Raw genomic sequence first — 12527 nt, 5'->3', positions numbered from 1 at the left:
TGGTCAGACCAATTCAATTTGTCAGACCAATTCAATTAGTCAGACCAATCCAACTGGTGACACTATAAAAGAAATCACCAAATTAATATGTATCTTTGAGGTATCGCCAATCTGTTTATACACCTTTGCATATGTATAAAAAGATCCGGTTTGATGCATTTCTTGCACATCCTAGGACAAGTCGGATCGATACCTTCAACATCAATATACCATCCATTTGCGCCTAAACTTTCGATGCATTCGAAAGGAAGAAACTGCAATATACAAACCAATTCATTATACAATTTCCGAATCTGATCGCTAATCTTAACGAAGGTGTATCTTCTCCAGGGAAACCCTTCACAGAAGTCCAGACTTTCGACCATGTCCACCAAATCACTGTTTAAAACAATACAATTATTGCTAATCTCTTTCTTTCTTCCACATTTGCATGTGGAGTTTCGCGCAACTTCTTTAATGCAGCTTCTATGGTAACTTTTGAAGTTCCGAATATTCTTTTCCGAAATTCACTTCCCTTACATTTAGTCCAGTCCTCCGAATAGTTGTTAAAATTTAAGTCGGAGATAATGGCATGTTCCTGGATCGAGTATCTGATGGGCACGCCATTTACAACAAACCAAAACTCTTTTTCCTCTCCTTCCAACCTTAATGCACGGTGTTGAATATCCTTGAAAGCGTACACAAAAGGGACCTGCAACAATTAGATTAACTCTCATGATCAGTTTTATTATATTACAATTACGAAACAGACTATGATTACAATAAATCTGGTCATACCAGTGAAGTATGACCACTTCACGGGTCTGACATTTAACCGGTCTGACCATTTCGCTCGTCTGACCACATCACGGGTCTGACCACTTCACTGGTCTACCCACTTCACGAGTCTGACCATTTCACGGGTCTAACCAGACTTCACTGGTCTGCCCACTTTACGGGTCTGACCATTTCACGGGTCTGACCACTTCACTGGTCTGTCCACTTCACGGGTCTGACCATTTCAAGGGTCTGACCACTTCACTGGTTTCTCCACTGCACGGGTCTGACCATTTCACTGGTCTGACCATTTCATTGGTCTACCCATTTCATGGGTCTGACTAATTCGAGTAATATAACCGTCTGACCAAAAAATTCGACTTTCATTAACTATCTTTCTGAAAATCTCTATTTTTCACCTAAAACCCTAATTTTTCTAACCCAAACGACTCGAACATTACTCTATTGGAGTTTAAACCCGAAACAAACACATAAACACAAAGACAAAGAGAGGACGAACGACGCAATCAATTTTTTCGGTGAGTGTACCATACCTGTAGATCTTCTGAAGTAGAAACCGAAGCAGTAACCGAAGGAGAAGCCAAAGATGAAGCCATTTGTGCCGACAGAAGACGATTTTGTAAGAAGAACCCGAGAGATTTGCGCGATTGAAGAAAGAAACCGGATGAGAGGAGAAGACGTTCGTCCGTTGTTTGTTTGAAAATTTGGAAACACAGAGAGTTGTTGTCGTTTCCTGCTTTCCATTGAGTTGCCACGTATTCAATATTTTAAGGGCAAATTAGTCTTTTTATCATTTTAGATTTTTTTTTTAAAACCCTAAACCTAGAGGGTCATGTCGTGAAGTCCAAATCGACAAGTTGGGTTATTTTTGCAATTTTGCCGGTTGAATATTCAACATTCAAAATATATCATATTTTATTTTATTCAATTTTTATATGAAAATATTATAGTGAAACGATATATATATATATATATATATATATATATATGTACCTCTGAAAAGTTTCTTCATCGTCCTTTATGGATCGGACGGTGGTATGGTAATGCATTTAAATCGGAAATTATCCAATTTGGTCGGCAAATGGGCCGGTCGTTGTCATTCATCGTCCTCCAAAAATATATATTAAAATTTGAAAAATATTTACAACTAAAAATTGTTACAGATGCTCTTGTTATTTATTAAAATTAAACTAATTGTTAACTATTAATTTTTTATTCGTGTTCCATGGCCCTCTCACATCTTTATATATATATATATATATATATATATATATATATATATATATATATATATTTTAAATAGTGATTGACCAGCATGTATGCCATTCATGTCCTTTGCCCAAAAAGTGGCAAATGAGGCTGTTCTCTTTCTTTTTTGCTTTATCTGTTTATATATCTATTTAAAATTGTTGAGCCCAAAAAAAAAAAAAGTATATTCCATCATTATACGAAAAGTGCAAATACATATACGCATATTTTATAAGTACATCCTTCAATTACAATTAGGGTTATAATTAGGGAAATGCTTGCATATATCATAATTAACGGTACTAAATACTAAGCATCCATCCTTTCAAAATACTATCGTAATAAAAATATCTATATCACTTTTGATCATTTTTGGCAGCTTCACGTGCTGTATATATATATATATATGTATATGCAATTGATATTTGATGTATTATATACATATAGTTGGTTTGGTTTCCAAATTTTTTTCTCATGTATGAATGATGTGAAATCTTTCTTATTTAACGCATGCATGTTCATATGTATATGTATATAAGACAAGTTGTGATACTTAATAACATAATAAATGATACACGGATCGATGCATTCCATATTATTGATCGGTTTCATGAGTAAATTATCAAATTTTCAATTTTTTGAAGACATTCTTTTGTTATGCTATATATTATATGACGATTTATTTGTCGTTTTCCTAATTCCATATATCTATAAATTTTAAACATCTTATTCATATATATATATATAAATACCGAGATTTGATGTCTGTTTCATCGTGACATTCTTCAAATTAGAATTATTTAAAACAAACCCTAAATTATTGTTAAATATTCAAATCAAATTATTAAGCGCTAACTATTTATTATTATTACAAAGGGTATTTATAAGAAAAATGGCAAATCGGGAGGGGAAAGAAAAAGAAAAAGGTTGAGAGAGAAGCTGAAATGGCCGGTGGCAATGGCATGGACGACGGGATCTTTATCCTCTCCATAAATTGTTGACAGACCTCCAACCTTTGTCTCCTCCATCTTCTTCTTCCTTCTTCTTCTTCTTCTTCTTCTTGTCTTCGGTCTGTAGATCTCCTCAATCCCCGATACATATTCAAATTAAATTACGAAAAAGCAAAAAAAGAAAAGGTAGAGAGAGAAACCCCATTGCACAGCGCACACCTCCTTCAATAATTCAATTCTGCTTTCTTCCTCCTTTTTCTTCCCTTCTCTTCTTCTGCTGCCTTTTCTTTTCTTTTTTCTTCTTTGCCTGATCTTTCTCTCCATTTCATTGCCAGCTCTTCATTACCCCTTCTCTCTCCCCCCAGTGACACCCGAAGATCCGTTGGGCAGGTAGTCTCCTCCTCCTCTCTCTTTCTCTCGATCGATTGATCGATGGGTGTGTTTTGGATCATCTGATTTTCGATTCGATCCGTCTTTTCGATTCAGATCTCTCTCCGCGTTGTCTTGAATTTGAATTTACTGATCCGGGTCGTCTTGATCTTTCTAAATTTATCCACGTTTGTTTGTTTCTCTAAATTAAGCGTTTGATCCTGTTGAAATGGGTGCGGAAATTTCCATTTTTTTGGGTTAAAGTTATGGAATTTCCAATCTTTTTTTTTTGTTCTGTGGATTGAATCACTGTTGATTGTTGTTTGCATTCCTGGGAATCGCATGTAAGTTGATGAGGTCCTCTGTTGATGAGTGATGACTTCTTTTGGCCACTTGCCATACTCAATGATCCGATCACTTTTCCCTGATCACGGCTATCGCATTCCTAAATTTTCTTAATCTCTTGTTTCCACAACTTGGTTGCTGGAAAGGCAAAAGAATGATGCATGATCCGAAACAAGAACATAGAAACGATGTGAATGATCCAAAACATTGCAAAGTTGGGCCACCGCTGTGCTTTGACTTTGCCTGGGAAATAGGTGGTTCATGGCTGATATAAACGAAATGCTTGATATCCTTCCTGGAATCTGGATTAGGTGAAAGCCGTTTGTTAATTTTTTTCTGGGAGAATTTGGTGGGTGCGAATGTAATATGTTTCTATTCATGGCAGAAGGAAAGACTGGTTAATCCTAAACGCCTTGGTAAATTCTAGTGAGTGTTTTTCCTGTCTAAGGTGGAGATTTTAATCTTCAGTTGATGTTTGTTAAGGCTGCTATTGTAGATTTTACTGCCTTTCTTCTGTTCAAGTTCAGAGAAATTCATCATATTATTATTGTTACCAGTATGTATAAGTAGCGCACTAGTTCTGAAATTCTCATAAAGTGGGTTGTTGGGCCATTTGGAATATTAGTAGAGACAAGTATTTCTACCCGTATGCTTGACAAGTTATTAGGACGGGGTTCTGGATCTGTGCATCGGTGTCCTGGTGTATATATATGTAATGGAATCTGGAGTATATGAGAATCAATGTATATGTGCTTCCCTTTAGAACAACCATGAATAAATCTGCAAGCTTCGTGTACCATTGAGCTCCTGTCGTCAAGGATTCAGGAAGCTTTCTATCCATCAAAAGTAGGATGGACTTTAGGTTGTAGCTTGTGTCTGTCATTGTCCTTTTGAGAACAAATAATTCGAATATTATGTTGATTCTTTCTTCGTGTTAATCATGGAGTCAATGAGAATAATAAACTTGAATTTCTCGAATGGATCATTAACTATTAATGTTTTGTAGGGAGCTTCGGTGTATTTATTTCACTCTTGCTTCTACATAGTTCCATCTATTTTCATGTATGATTGCTTTACCTTTGTCAATGTGGGCGCCACTAGGAAAGAAAGCCTGGATTATGCTGCTTGTTATCTATTTACAGAGCCTCCTTTTTGCCCCCCTTTTTCCTTGAACTTCGTATGTGCAACACCTGAGAAAGTAACAATTTCCAGAATCAGTCTATTCACAAGCTTTACTTTTGTTTGCTGAAGTTTCAGAAGATAAAATAATGTTCTTAATTTGTAGAGTTTATTTTGGTATACTAGTTGCCTCGCGTATGTTTTGAATGCTGATTTCTTTGGATCAAACAACAGGTTCTTGGTGTGTATCTTATATATTATCACGCAAAGGAAAGCACAAGCCGCTATATAAAAAAATGTCTTCATCAACAAAGGTCTTGGAACCTGCATTTCAAGGAGTTGGACAGAAACCGTATCCTTGAACAACCTAACTACTTTCTCTCTCTGCATTTATATTAGACATTAGTGGAACAATATGGTTATCATCCAATGAACCAAAGAGCAAATAGGAAAACGTGAATTTCTTTGGTTATATCTTATGCATGCTCATTTTTCTGATATTCTTGAATGTTCGGCATGCTGTCTGAGTTTGTTGAACTTAACATCCCGTAGAGGCACTGAAATCTGGAGAATTGAGAATTTTCAGCCAGTTCCGGTGCCAAAATCTGAACACGGAAAGTTCTACATGGGAGATTGTTACATTATATTACAGGTTTGAGAATTCCTTCCTCTGCCCTTTTTCCTCCTCTGTTTCGGCTGCTGTATATATACTCTTCAAGACATCTCGTTTGTTAACCTTGATATTAGCTCTTTCAACAGAGAACATTTCTTCTTCCATTATATTCATATGTGTTTAAAGATATGCGCCTTATTATCTCCGGCATCTTGCTATATTTATATTCTGTTTCTGCAGACAACACAAAATAAAGGGGGTGCTTATCAATACGACATACATTTCTGGATTGGGAAAGATACAAGTCAGGTATCTAATTTTGAATCCTTTTTACTATAAAATATGCTTTGCTCTCATTAGTTGGAAGACAAATAAAGGGGAAACTGTATTACGCTAATCTGATATTGATGATTCCAGGATGAAGCTGGAACAGCAGCAGTTAAGACAGTTGAGCTCGATGCAGTTCTTGGAGGCCGTGCTGTCCAACACAGGGAAATTCAGGGTTACGAATCTGACAAATTTTTGTCTTACTTTAAGCCATGCATTATACCACTAGAGGGTGGTGTTGCGTCTGGATTTAGAAAACCTGAAGAAGAAGAGTTTGAAACCCGGTTATATACCTGCAAAGGAAAACGTGCAGTCCGGTTGAAGCAGGTTTCACTTTTTGCTAACTGATGGAGCTGTTGTGCTCTTCGCCTTGAAACAGTATATAATTTAAGATTCTATGTTTCCTTTTGTAGGTTCCTTTTGCCCGCTCATCATTAAATCACGATGATGTATTTATCTTGGACACAAAGGAGAAGATCTATCAATTTAATGGTGCAAATTCAAACATTCAGGAGAGAGCTAAAGCTTTGGAAGTTGTTCAATATTTGAAAGACAAATATCATGAAGGAACATGTGATGTTGCGATTGTTGGTAAGCGCACTGCAGACCCATTTACAATTAAGACAAACCTATCCTCTTCCTTATTTTTAATCTCGGTGACTAAAAAGGCATTTGAATGCTAGAAGGACTTGTTTTTTGTGTTGGCATAATTTATGTGTACTCGCAGAATGCCTTAAGCAGAACTCATGGACGTGTTTTTCTTTCTTTGCAACAGATGATGGAAAACTAGATACAGAATCAGACTCTGGTGAGTTCTGGGTCCTTTTCGGTGGTTTTGCTCCAATTGGAAGAAAAGTTGCTAGTGAGGACGACGTTATTCCGGAGACAACTCCACCCAAGTTGTCTAGGTACACATCTTCCTTTTGGTATTTCCCTATTCTGAACATGATATTTGAAATGCTTGCTGCTCTAAAACATGGTATAGATGCCACTCAGCTACTTATGCCTTCATCAGTAATATCAGCTCTGTTTTTTGTTTAAGCACTGCAGTTGTTGATATGAGTGTTAATTTTTCATTGTTTGTTCAAATAGCATTGTCAATGGTCAGTTGGAACCTATCGAGGGAGATCTATCTAAGTCCATGCTGGAAAACAATAAATGCTACCTCTTGGACTGTGGTGCTGAGGTATTTGTTTGGGTTGGCCGTGTAACTCAAGTGGAGGAGAGAAAGGCTGCTAGCCAAGCTGCTGAGGTAAAAAATGATATCTTCTGATTTATTTTCCCCTTTCTATCTGAGCATGGGTTCTCATTTTTATCTTCATCTCCAGGATTTTCTTGCCAGTGAAAATAGGCCAAAGGCAACACGCATATCCCGTGTTATCCAAGGTTATGAGCCCCATTCTTTCAAGTCTATCTTTGACTCTTGGCCATCAGGCTCTGCAGCTCCTGGTAACGAAGAAGGACGGGGAAAAGTAGCTGGTAAAAGCTTGCTTTTACTTCCATTAAGCAAAATTGAAATAGTTGTGGCATTTTAGTCCTAGCTTAATATCTTACTTTGTTACTATCTAGCTCTACTGAAGCAACAAGGTGTTGGGCTAAAGGGTTTGTCCAAAAGCACCCCAGCGAACGAGGATATTCCACCTCTGCTTGAAGGAGGTGGAAAGTTAGAGGTCTGTTGTGTGTTCTGACGTGTTAGACCTTTAATTTCTGCCCCTGAAAATGGCTGTATTAATCCAAATATTGATTTTTTTTCGTGTTAGGTTTGGTGCATCGATGGTAAAGCCAAAACTCCTTTAGCCAAGGAAGATATAGGCAAATTTTATTCTGGGGACTGCTATTTGGTCCTTTATACCTATCATTCTGGTGATAGGAAAGAAGACTATTTCTTGTGTTGTTGGTTCGGAAAGCATAGCATTCAGGTAAATTCCTTTTTCCCACGACATTCAGGTAATTTTATAGTGCAAATCATGAATATGCATCTTTGATACAGGTACTAATATAAAAAGTCCTCAATTTCAGTTGGTTCATTATTGTATATTACATTTTCCGTTTATAGCTATAGAGGCAATGTCTGACATTTACATCCGGACTAAATTAATTTCGTTTACCTTTTATCTGGTTTTAACTTGGAATTCAGTATACGCAGCACTTGCAGCATATATATTGTTATATGACTCATTCTCATGAATGAAATAGTTTCAAATTTTAAATTTTGTAGGGCATTTTAGTGTTTTGAATTTCTCCCTATCTTTACTTTACAGCAATTCACATTTTACATATTCTTGGTTTCCACATCTTGTGAGGGGAAAACATTTTTTTCAGTTTAGCATACATCCTGAACTGTCTAAACTTGTACCACAAAAGAATTTTCCATCTAATAATTTTTTATTTTTCTAATTCAGGAGGACCAAGAAACAGTGATTCGTTTGGCAAATACAATGTTCAACTCATTAAAGGGAAGACCAGTACAGGTACCATATTTTGTGATCATTAGCAGTGGTAAGTAGTAATAGTAAGATTGGTGAATAATGAAACCTTCTTGCAGGGTCGTATATATGAGGGTAAAGAACCTCCACAGTTTGTCGCCCTTTTTCAGCCTATGGTGGTTCTTAAGGTATCTCAGTCCGATCTTATGAGTCGATGCCATTTGATTATGTTTGCTTTAGAAATTATTGGTGGCTTAATATGGTTATACGAACTGTTAGGGTGGTTTGAGCTCTGGTTACAAGAATAGTGTGGCAGAGAAAGGTTCACCAGATGAAACCTACATGCCAGAATCAATTGCACTTATTCAAGTGTCTGGAACTGGAGTTCACAATAATAAGGCATTGCAAGTTGATGCGGTACTTTCCCACTTTAGCTATTCTCTTTTTATGCCCTTTCTGTTGTTCCATTTTGTAACTATTCGTGAAATACTGTAATTTGATGACAACTCTTTGCATCTCATCCTATTTTCTCACTTCATACGTTCAGGAATATCATTTCTATGCAGTACATGGATCCATAGTTTGTCTTTGTATCAAGATGTGTTCTTTAATTTACTGTTGTTGTCTTGCATTAAGTGTGATAAATGTGCCCGGTTCTTTATGTAGGTGGCAACATCATTGAACTCTTATGAATGCTTCCTTCTGCAATCTGGTTCTTCCATGTTCCTTTGGCATGGAAATCAAAGTACGCATGAGCAGCAGCAGCTGGCTGCTAAAGTTGCTGAAATCTTAAAGGTAGTAACCAATTGTTTTGTCATGGTTTTGGTGTAGCTGAAGCTGTCCAGAGTAGATGCTGTATATTTAACTTGGAGTTATCATTTTCAGAGGAGATATATTCAAATTTTGCATTTGAAGCTCTATACTAAGTTGTCCTTCCAGCTACTACTCTTTAACCGGACGATCTAAACGTGTTCTTTTCTTGCTAAATCAGCCTGGGATTACTATCAAGCATGCCAAAGAAGGAACAGAGAGTTCATCCTTTTGGTATGCACTTGGAGGAAAACAGAACTTTACCAGCAAGAAGGCTTCCTCGGAGACTGTCAGAGATCCTCACTTGTTCTCCTTCTCATTCAACAAAGGTGGAACTTCCAATTTACGAATTTAACGAGATCATTCTGATTTTTTGCTCTTATATATGAGAATAATTATCTGATAGATGAATAGTTATCTTAGTCTTTGCCTGTGGAGGAAACCAGCCATTCTAACTGTATCTTCTTCTTTTAAAATGTGTCTACATGGGTCCTCAGGAAAGTTTCAGGTGAGATTTTGGAAAACTATTATCTAATTTCTATTCTATAGATGTTTTTGGCATGCTCTGACGCTATGTTGCACAGGTTGAGGAGATTTACAACTTTGCCCAAGATGATCTCTTGACTGAGGATATGTATATACTTGACACTCATGCTGAAGTTTTTGTCTGGGTTGGACAATGTGTGGACTCCAAGGAAAAACAAATGACTTTCGATATTGGCCAGGTACACTACTAAATCAGCTTTCATTTTCAGTTTGCTTTTCCTCCATTTAAATACTGTTCGCTCATTGTATGGTTTGTGGGCAGAGATACATAGAAATGGCTGCTGCCCTCGAAGGCTTGCCTCTGAAGGTTCCACTTTACAAAATCACTGAAGGGAATGAACCATGTTTCTTCACAACGTACTTTTCTTGGGAACCAGCTAAAGCTATTGTAAGTTCTTCTATCCTAGAAACTATGTTTTAGATTTCTTTTGGTGCTTGTTTTTAAAAGAAAGGCTAGTTAACATATTAGTTTTGAGAAGGGTTAAAGTTGTCTTCCAGTTAAATTTAAAAATAGAATTAACTCTTCCCTCTGCCATATACAATTGCATGATTCTGTCTGCAGCATCCTAATACAAAATGAAGAAGTTAGAAGTATCACATCTCACTTGTTATAATGAAGCAGCATATCATCTAAAATTAACAATGTTGGATGAATATCTGCAATTATGGGTCAAATATTGAGAACTAAGGATGTCAACCTTTCAGGAAAGAAAGTGTAGAATTTGAGGTTTTCCATATAATAAACTCTGGCTGTAGCTTTTTGCTTCCTTTTTTTTTGCACTTCTGCTGGTTTGATATCTTTTTCCTAATTTATCAGTATCTGGTATTTTCCCTCTAATGCAGGCGCAAGGAAACTCTTTCCAGAAGAAGGTGGCGTTATTATTTGGTGCAAACCACGTTGTGGAGGTAAATAGTTTGTCTAGATGCCAACTGACATGAGTTGGTGATACCGTATCTCTGTGTTTTCTGTTTCTGGGGCTTTTGTGTTTGGCGCTGATTTAAAGAAGGGTGACTAGAATTGAAAGAATACGGATGTCCATATTTCATCTCCTCTCCTTTGTGTATATACTTTTGTTATTCCCTTACTTGCCAATTCAGTGCTTGATGCTATCACTCTGCTGCAGGACAAGTCACATGGTGGGGGCCAAGGGGGACCAAGGCAAAGGGCTGAAGCTCTAGCTGCCTTAACTTCTGCATTTAATTCTTCTGGTGAAAGGGTAACCTTTTCCGTAAATAGTCTAAGTTTGATGTGTCTACCACTTTCATCTTTGATTAAACAATTGAAGATATCAGTATGTCATGAGAACTTTGACAGAAGAATAATGCCTTTTGGATGTTATTTTCCCCTGTAGTTCTGTGGAAATCTTTAACAGACCTTAAGCCCAGATATAAGGATGGCTAGTTCCATGTATCTGGATGGGAAGGGAGATGTGTATGCAGCTTTTCACTTGAATATTATCAGCTTATGAACACATCATAAATCAATTTAGATTTCCTCAAGAGTTTTCTCAACATCCTCGATGCTACGAGAGATAAGTTTGTGGCTGACATATGAGATTCATCCAACGAATATGTGCACCTAGTCAAGACTAAATTGGTTAACTAAGTAGAATTGAATTTTGTCTTCACTTGTTTACTTGAGCCAAAGTCCAATCAAGGGAGAGAGTTTAAAATTCAATTCTGTCTTTCTAGTGTACTTATCTTTAGCAACTTGCATCTCATGATGTTCCAAAGTTATTGCTTCCGTTGTTAATTTCGGCAGTCATCCTTTTAATTGCAGAGCCAAGAAAGATCCAACGGAAGTCAAGGGGGAGCGAGACAAAGAGCTGAAGCTTTAGCTGCCCTGTCATCCGCATTTAATTCTTCATCATCTGTGAAGTCATCTTCGCAGAGGTCAGCGGGGACAGGCCAGGGATCTCAAAGAGCAGCAGCTGTGGCTGCTCTATCACAAGTCCTCACTGCTGAATCAAAAAAGAAATCACCTGACACCTCTCCTACCAGAAGGTCTACCAGCTCTAATCCAGCGGATGCCAGTCCTTCTGGTAAGTTAACAAGCATAGCTCTTTTAACATATGGCTGAAGGGGTAAACATTCATGGGTATCCCATCTAACTGGTTAGGCATTGATGATTTCCTTTTCAACTTTTGCCCTCGAAAGGATAGCAGCTTGCATCCATGAATGCCCAGAAGTGGTACACTTCCTTTATCACAAAGCGGTTTCCCTTTTTTTGCATGAAAGCAGAAAAGGCACAATCTGGTTCCCAAAATGACTTCCAGAGATTCAGTTGTGTTTGGACTTGAGTCTTTTCTTTTGATGCATTATTCAGCTTTCTAAATCCGACATGGTCTTTGAGAATGGGATCTTAGGTTACATTTTTTTACTATAAAGTGGGGTCTTGATTAGTTGATTACCCATGCCTCTGGACAGCTTTTTACTACTGTCATTTGCCAGAGGATGTGGATATCATGAGATGAGATTATTCTGTTGCTTTTCATGTTTTGAAACTTTGATAACACGGCAAATACTTGCTTCCACAAGCAGCAGAGCAAGTTGAGGCTTCTGACGAAGTGGCTGAAGCCAAGGAAGAAGAGCAAGTCTCACACGCAGCAGCAGAAGCCAATGCTGAAGAATCAGAAGCAAATCAGGGAACTGAAGAACATGGTGATTCTTCGGAAAGTGTGGCAATTGGAGCTATCTTCAGTTATGAACAGCTCAGAGCCAAATCCGAAAACCCAGTGACCGGAATAGATTTCAAAAGAAGAGAGGTGAGAAAGTCAAGTTTGATGTCAATTTCTATGGTTTGTTCGGTTCTGGCTAGCTTACTCCAGGGTTTGATTTATTACCAATTCTGACAGGCTTACCTGTCTGAAGAAGAGTTCCAGACTGTGTTTGGGATGACAAAAGAAGCATTCAACAAGTTACCCAGGTGGAAGCAAGATTTGATGAAGAAGAAGGTGGACTTGTTCTAAACCACCACCCCCCCCCCCCCCCACAACA

General features: G+C 37.5%; 2 protein-coding genes across 3 annotated transcripts; one reads left to right on the top strand and one right to left on the bottom strand.

The window, feature by feature from the left end:
- Positions 1–349: 349 nt before the first annotated feature.
- LOC104824442 lies at positions 350–1404 on the bottom strand. Its single transcript, XM_010556530.2, has 2 exons — positions 1311–1404; positions 350–691 (listed from the first exon to the last, which is right to left on the bottom strand). The coding sequence occupies exons 1-2, from the start codon at positions 1371–1373 to the stop codon at positions 383–385; spliced, it is 372 nt and encodes a 123-aa protein (XP_010554832.1). The 5' UTR covers positions 1374–1404; the 3' UTR covers positions 350–382.
- A 1532-nt stretch (positions 1405–2936) lies between these two features.
- Positions 2937–12527, top strand: LOC104824441 (villin-3). Of its 2 annotated transcripts, XM_010556528.2 has the most exons (25): positions 2937–3161; positions 3311–3365; positions 5043–5160; positions 5361–5460; positions 5662–5730; positions 5839–6075; positions 6162–6339; positions 6524–6656; positions 6841–7000; positions 7077–7227; positions 7318–7418; positions 7509–7667; positions 8151–8219; positions 8294–8362; positions 8454–8591; positions 8841–8969; positions 9166–9313; positions 9482–9492; positions 9569–9709; positions 9793–9918; positions 10374–10436; positions 10655–10747; positions 11311–11572; positions 12069–12295; positions 12386–12527. In XM_010556528.2, the coding sequence occupies exons 3-25, from the start codon at positions 5105–5107 to the stop codon at positions 12497–12499; spliced, it is 2934 nt and encodes a 977-aa protein (XP_010554830.1). In that variant the 5' UTR covers positions 2937–3161; positions 3311–3365; positions 5043–5104; the 3' UTR covers positions 12500–12527. The 2 variants fall into 2 exon arrangements, with proteins under 2 accessions (XP_010554830.1, XP_010554831.1); XM_010556529.2 differs by having other exon boundaries at positions 2938–3365; positions 12072–12295.

Source organism: Tarenaya hassleriana, unplaced genomic scaffold (genome assembly GCF_000463585.1).
Source record: "Tarenaya hassleriana unplaced genomic scaffold, ASM46358v1 Cleome4, whole genome shotgun sequence".
NCBI lineage: Eukaryota > Viridiplantae > Streptophyta > Magnoliopsida > Brassicales > Cleomaceae > Tarenaya > Tarenaya hassleriana.
Note: the sequence above shows the minus strand (reverse complement) of the source record. Positions and strands in the feature narration are given on the sequence as shown.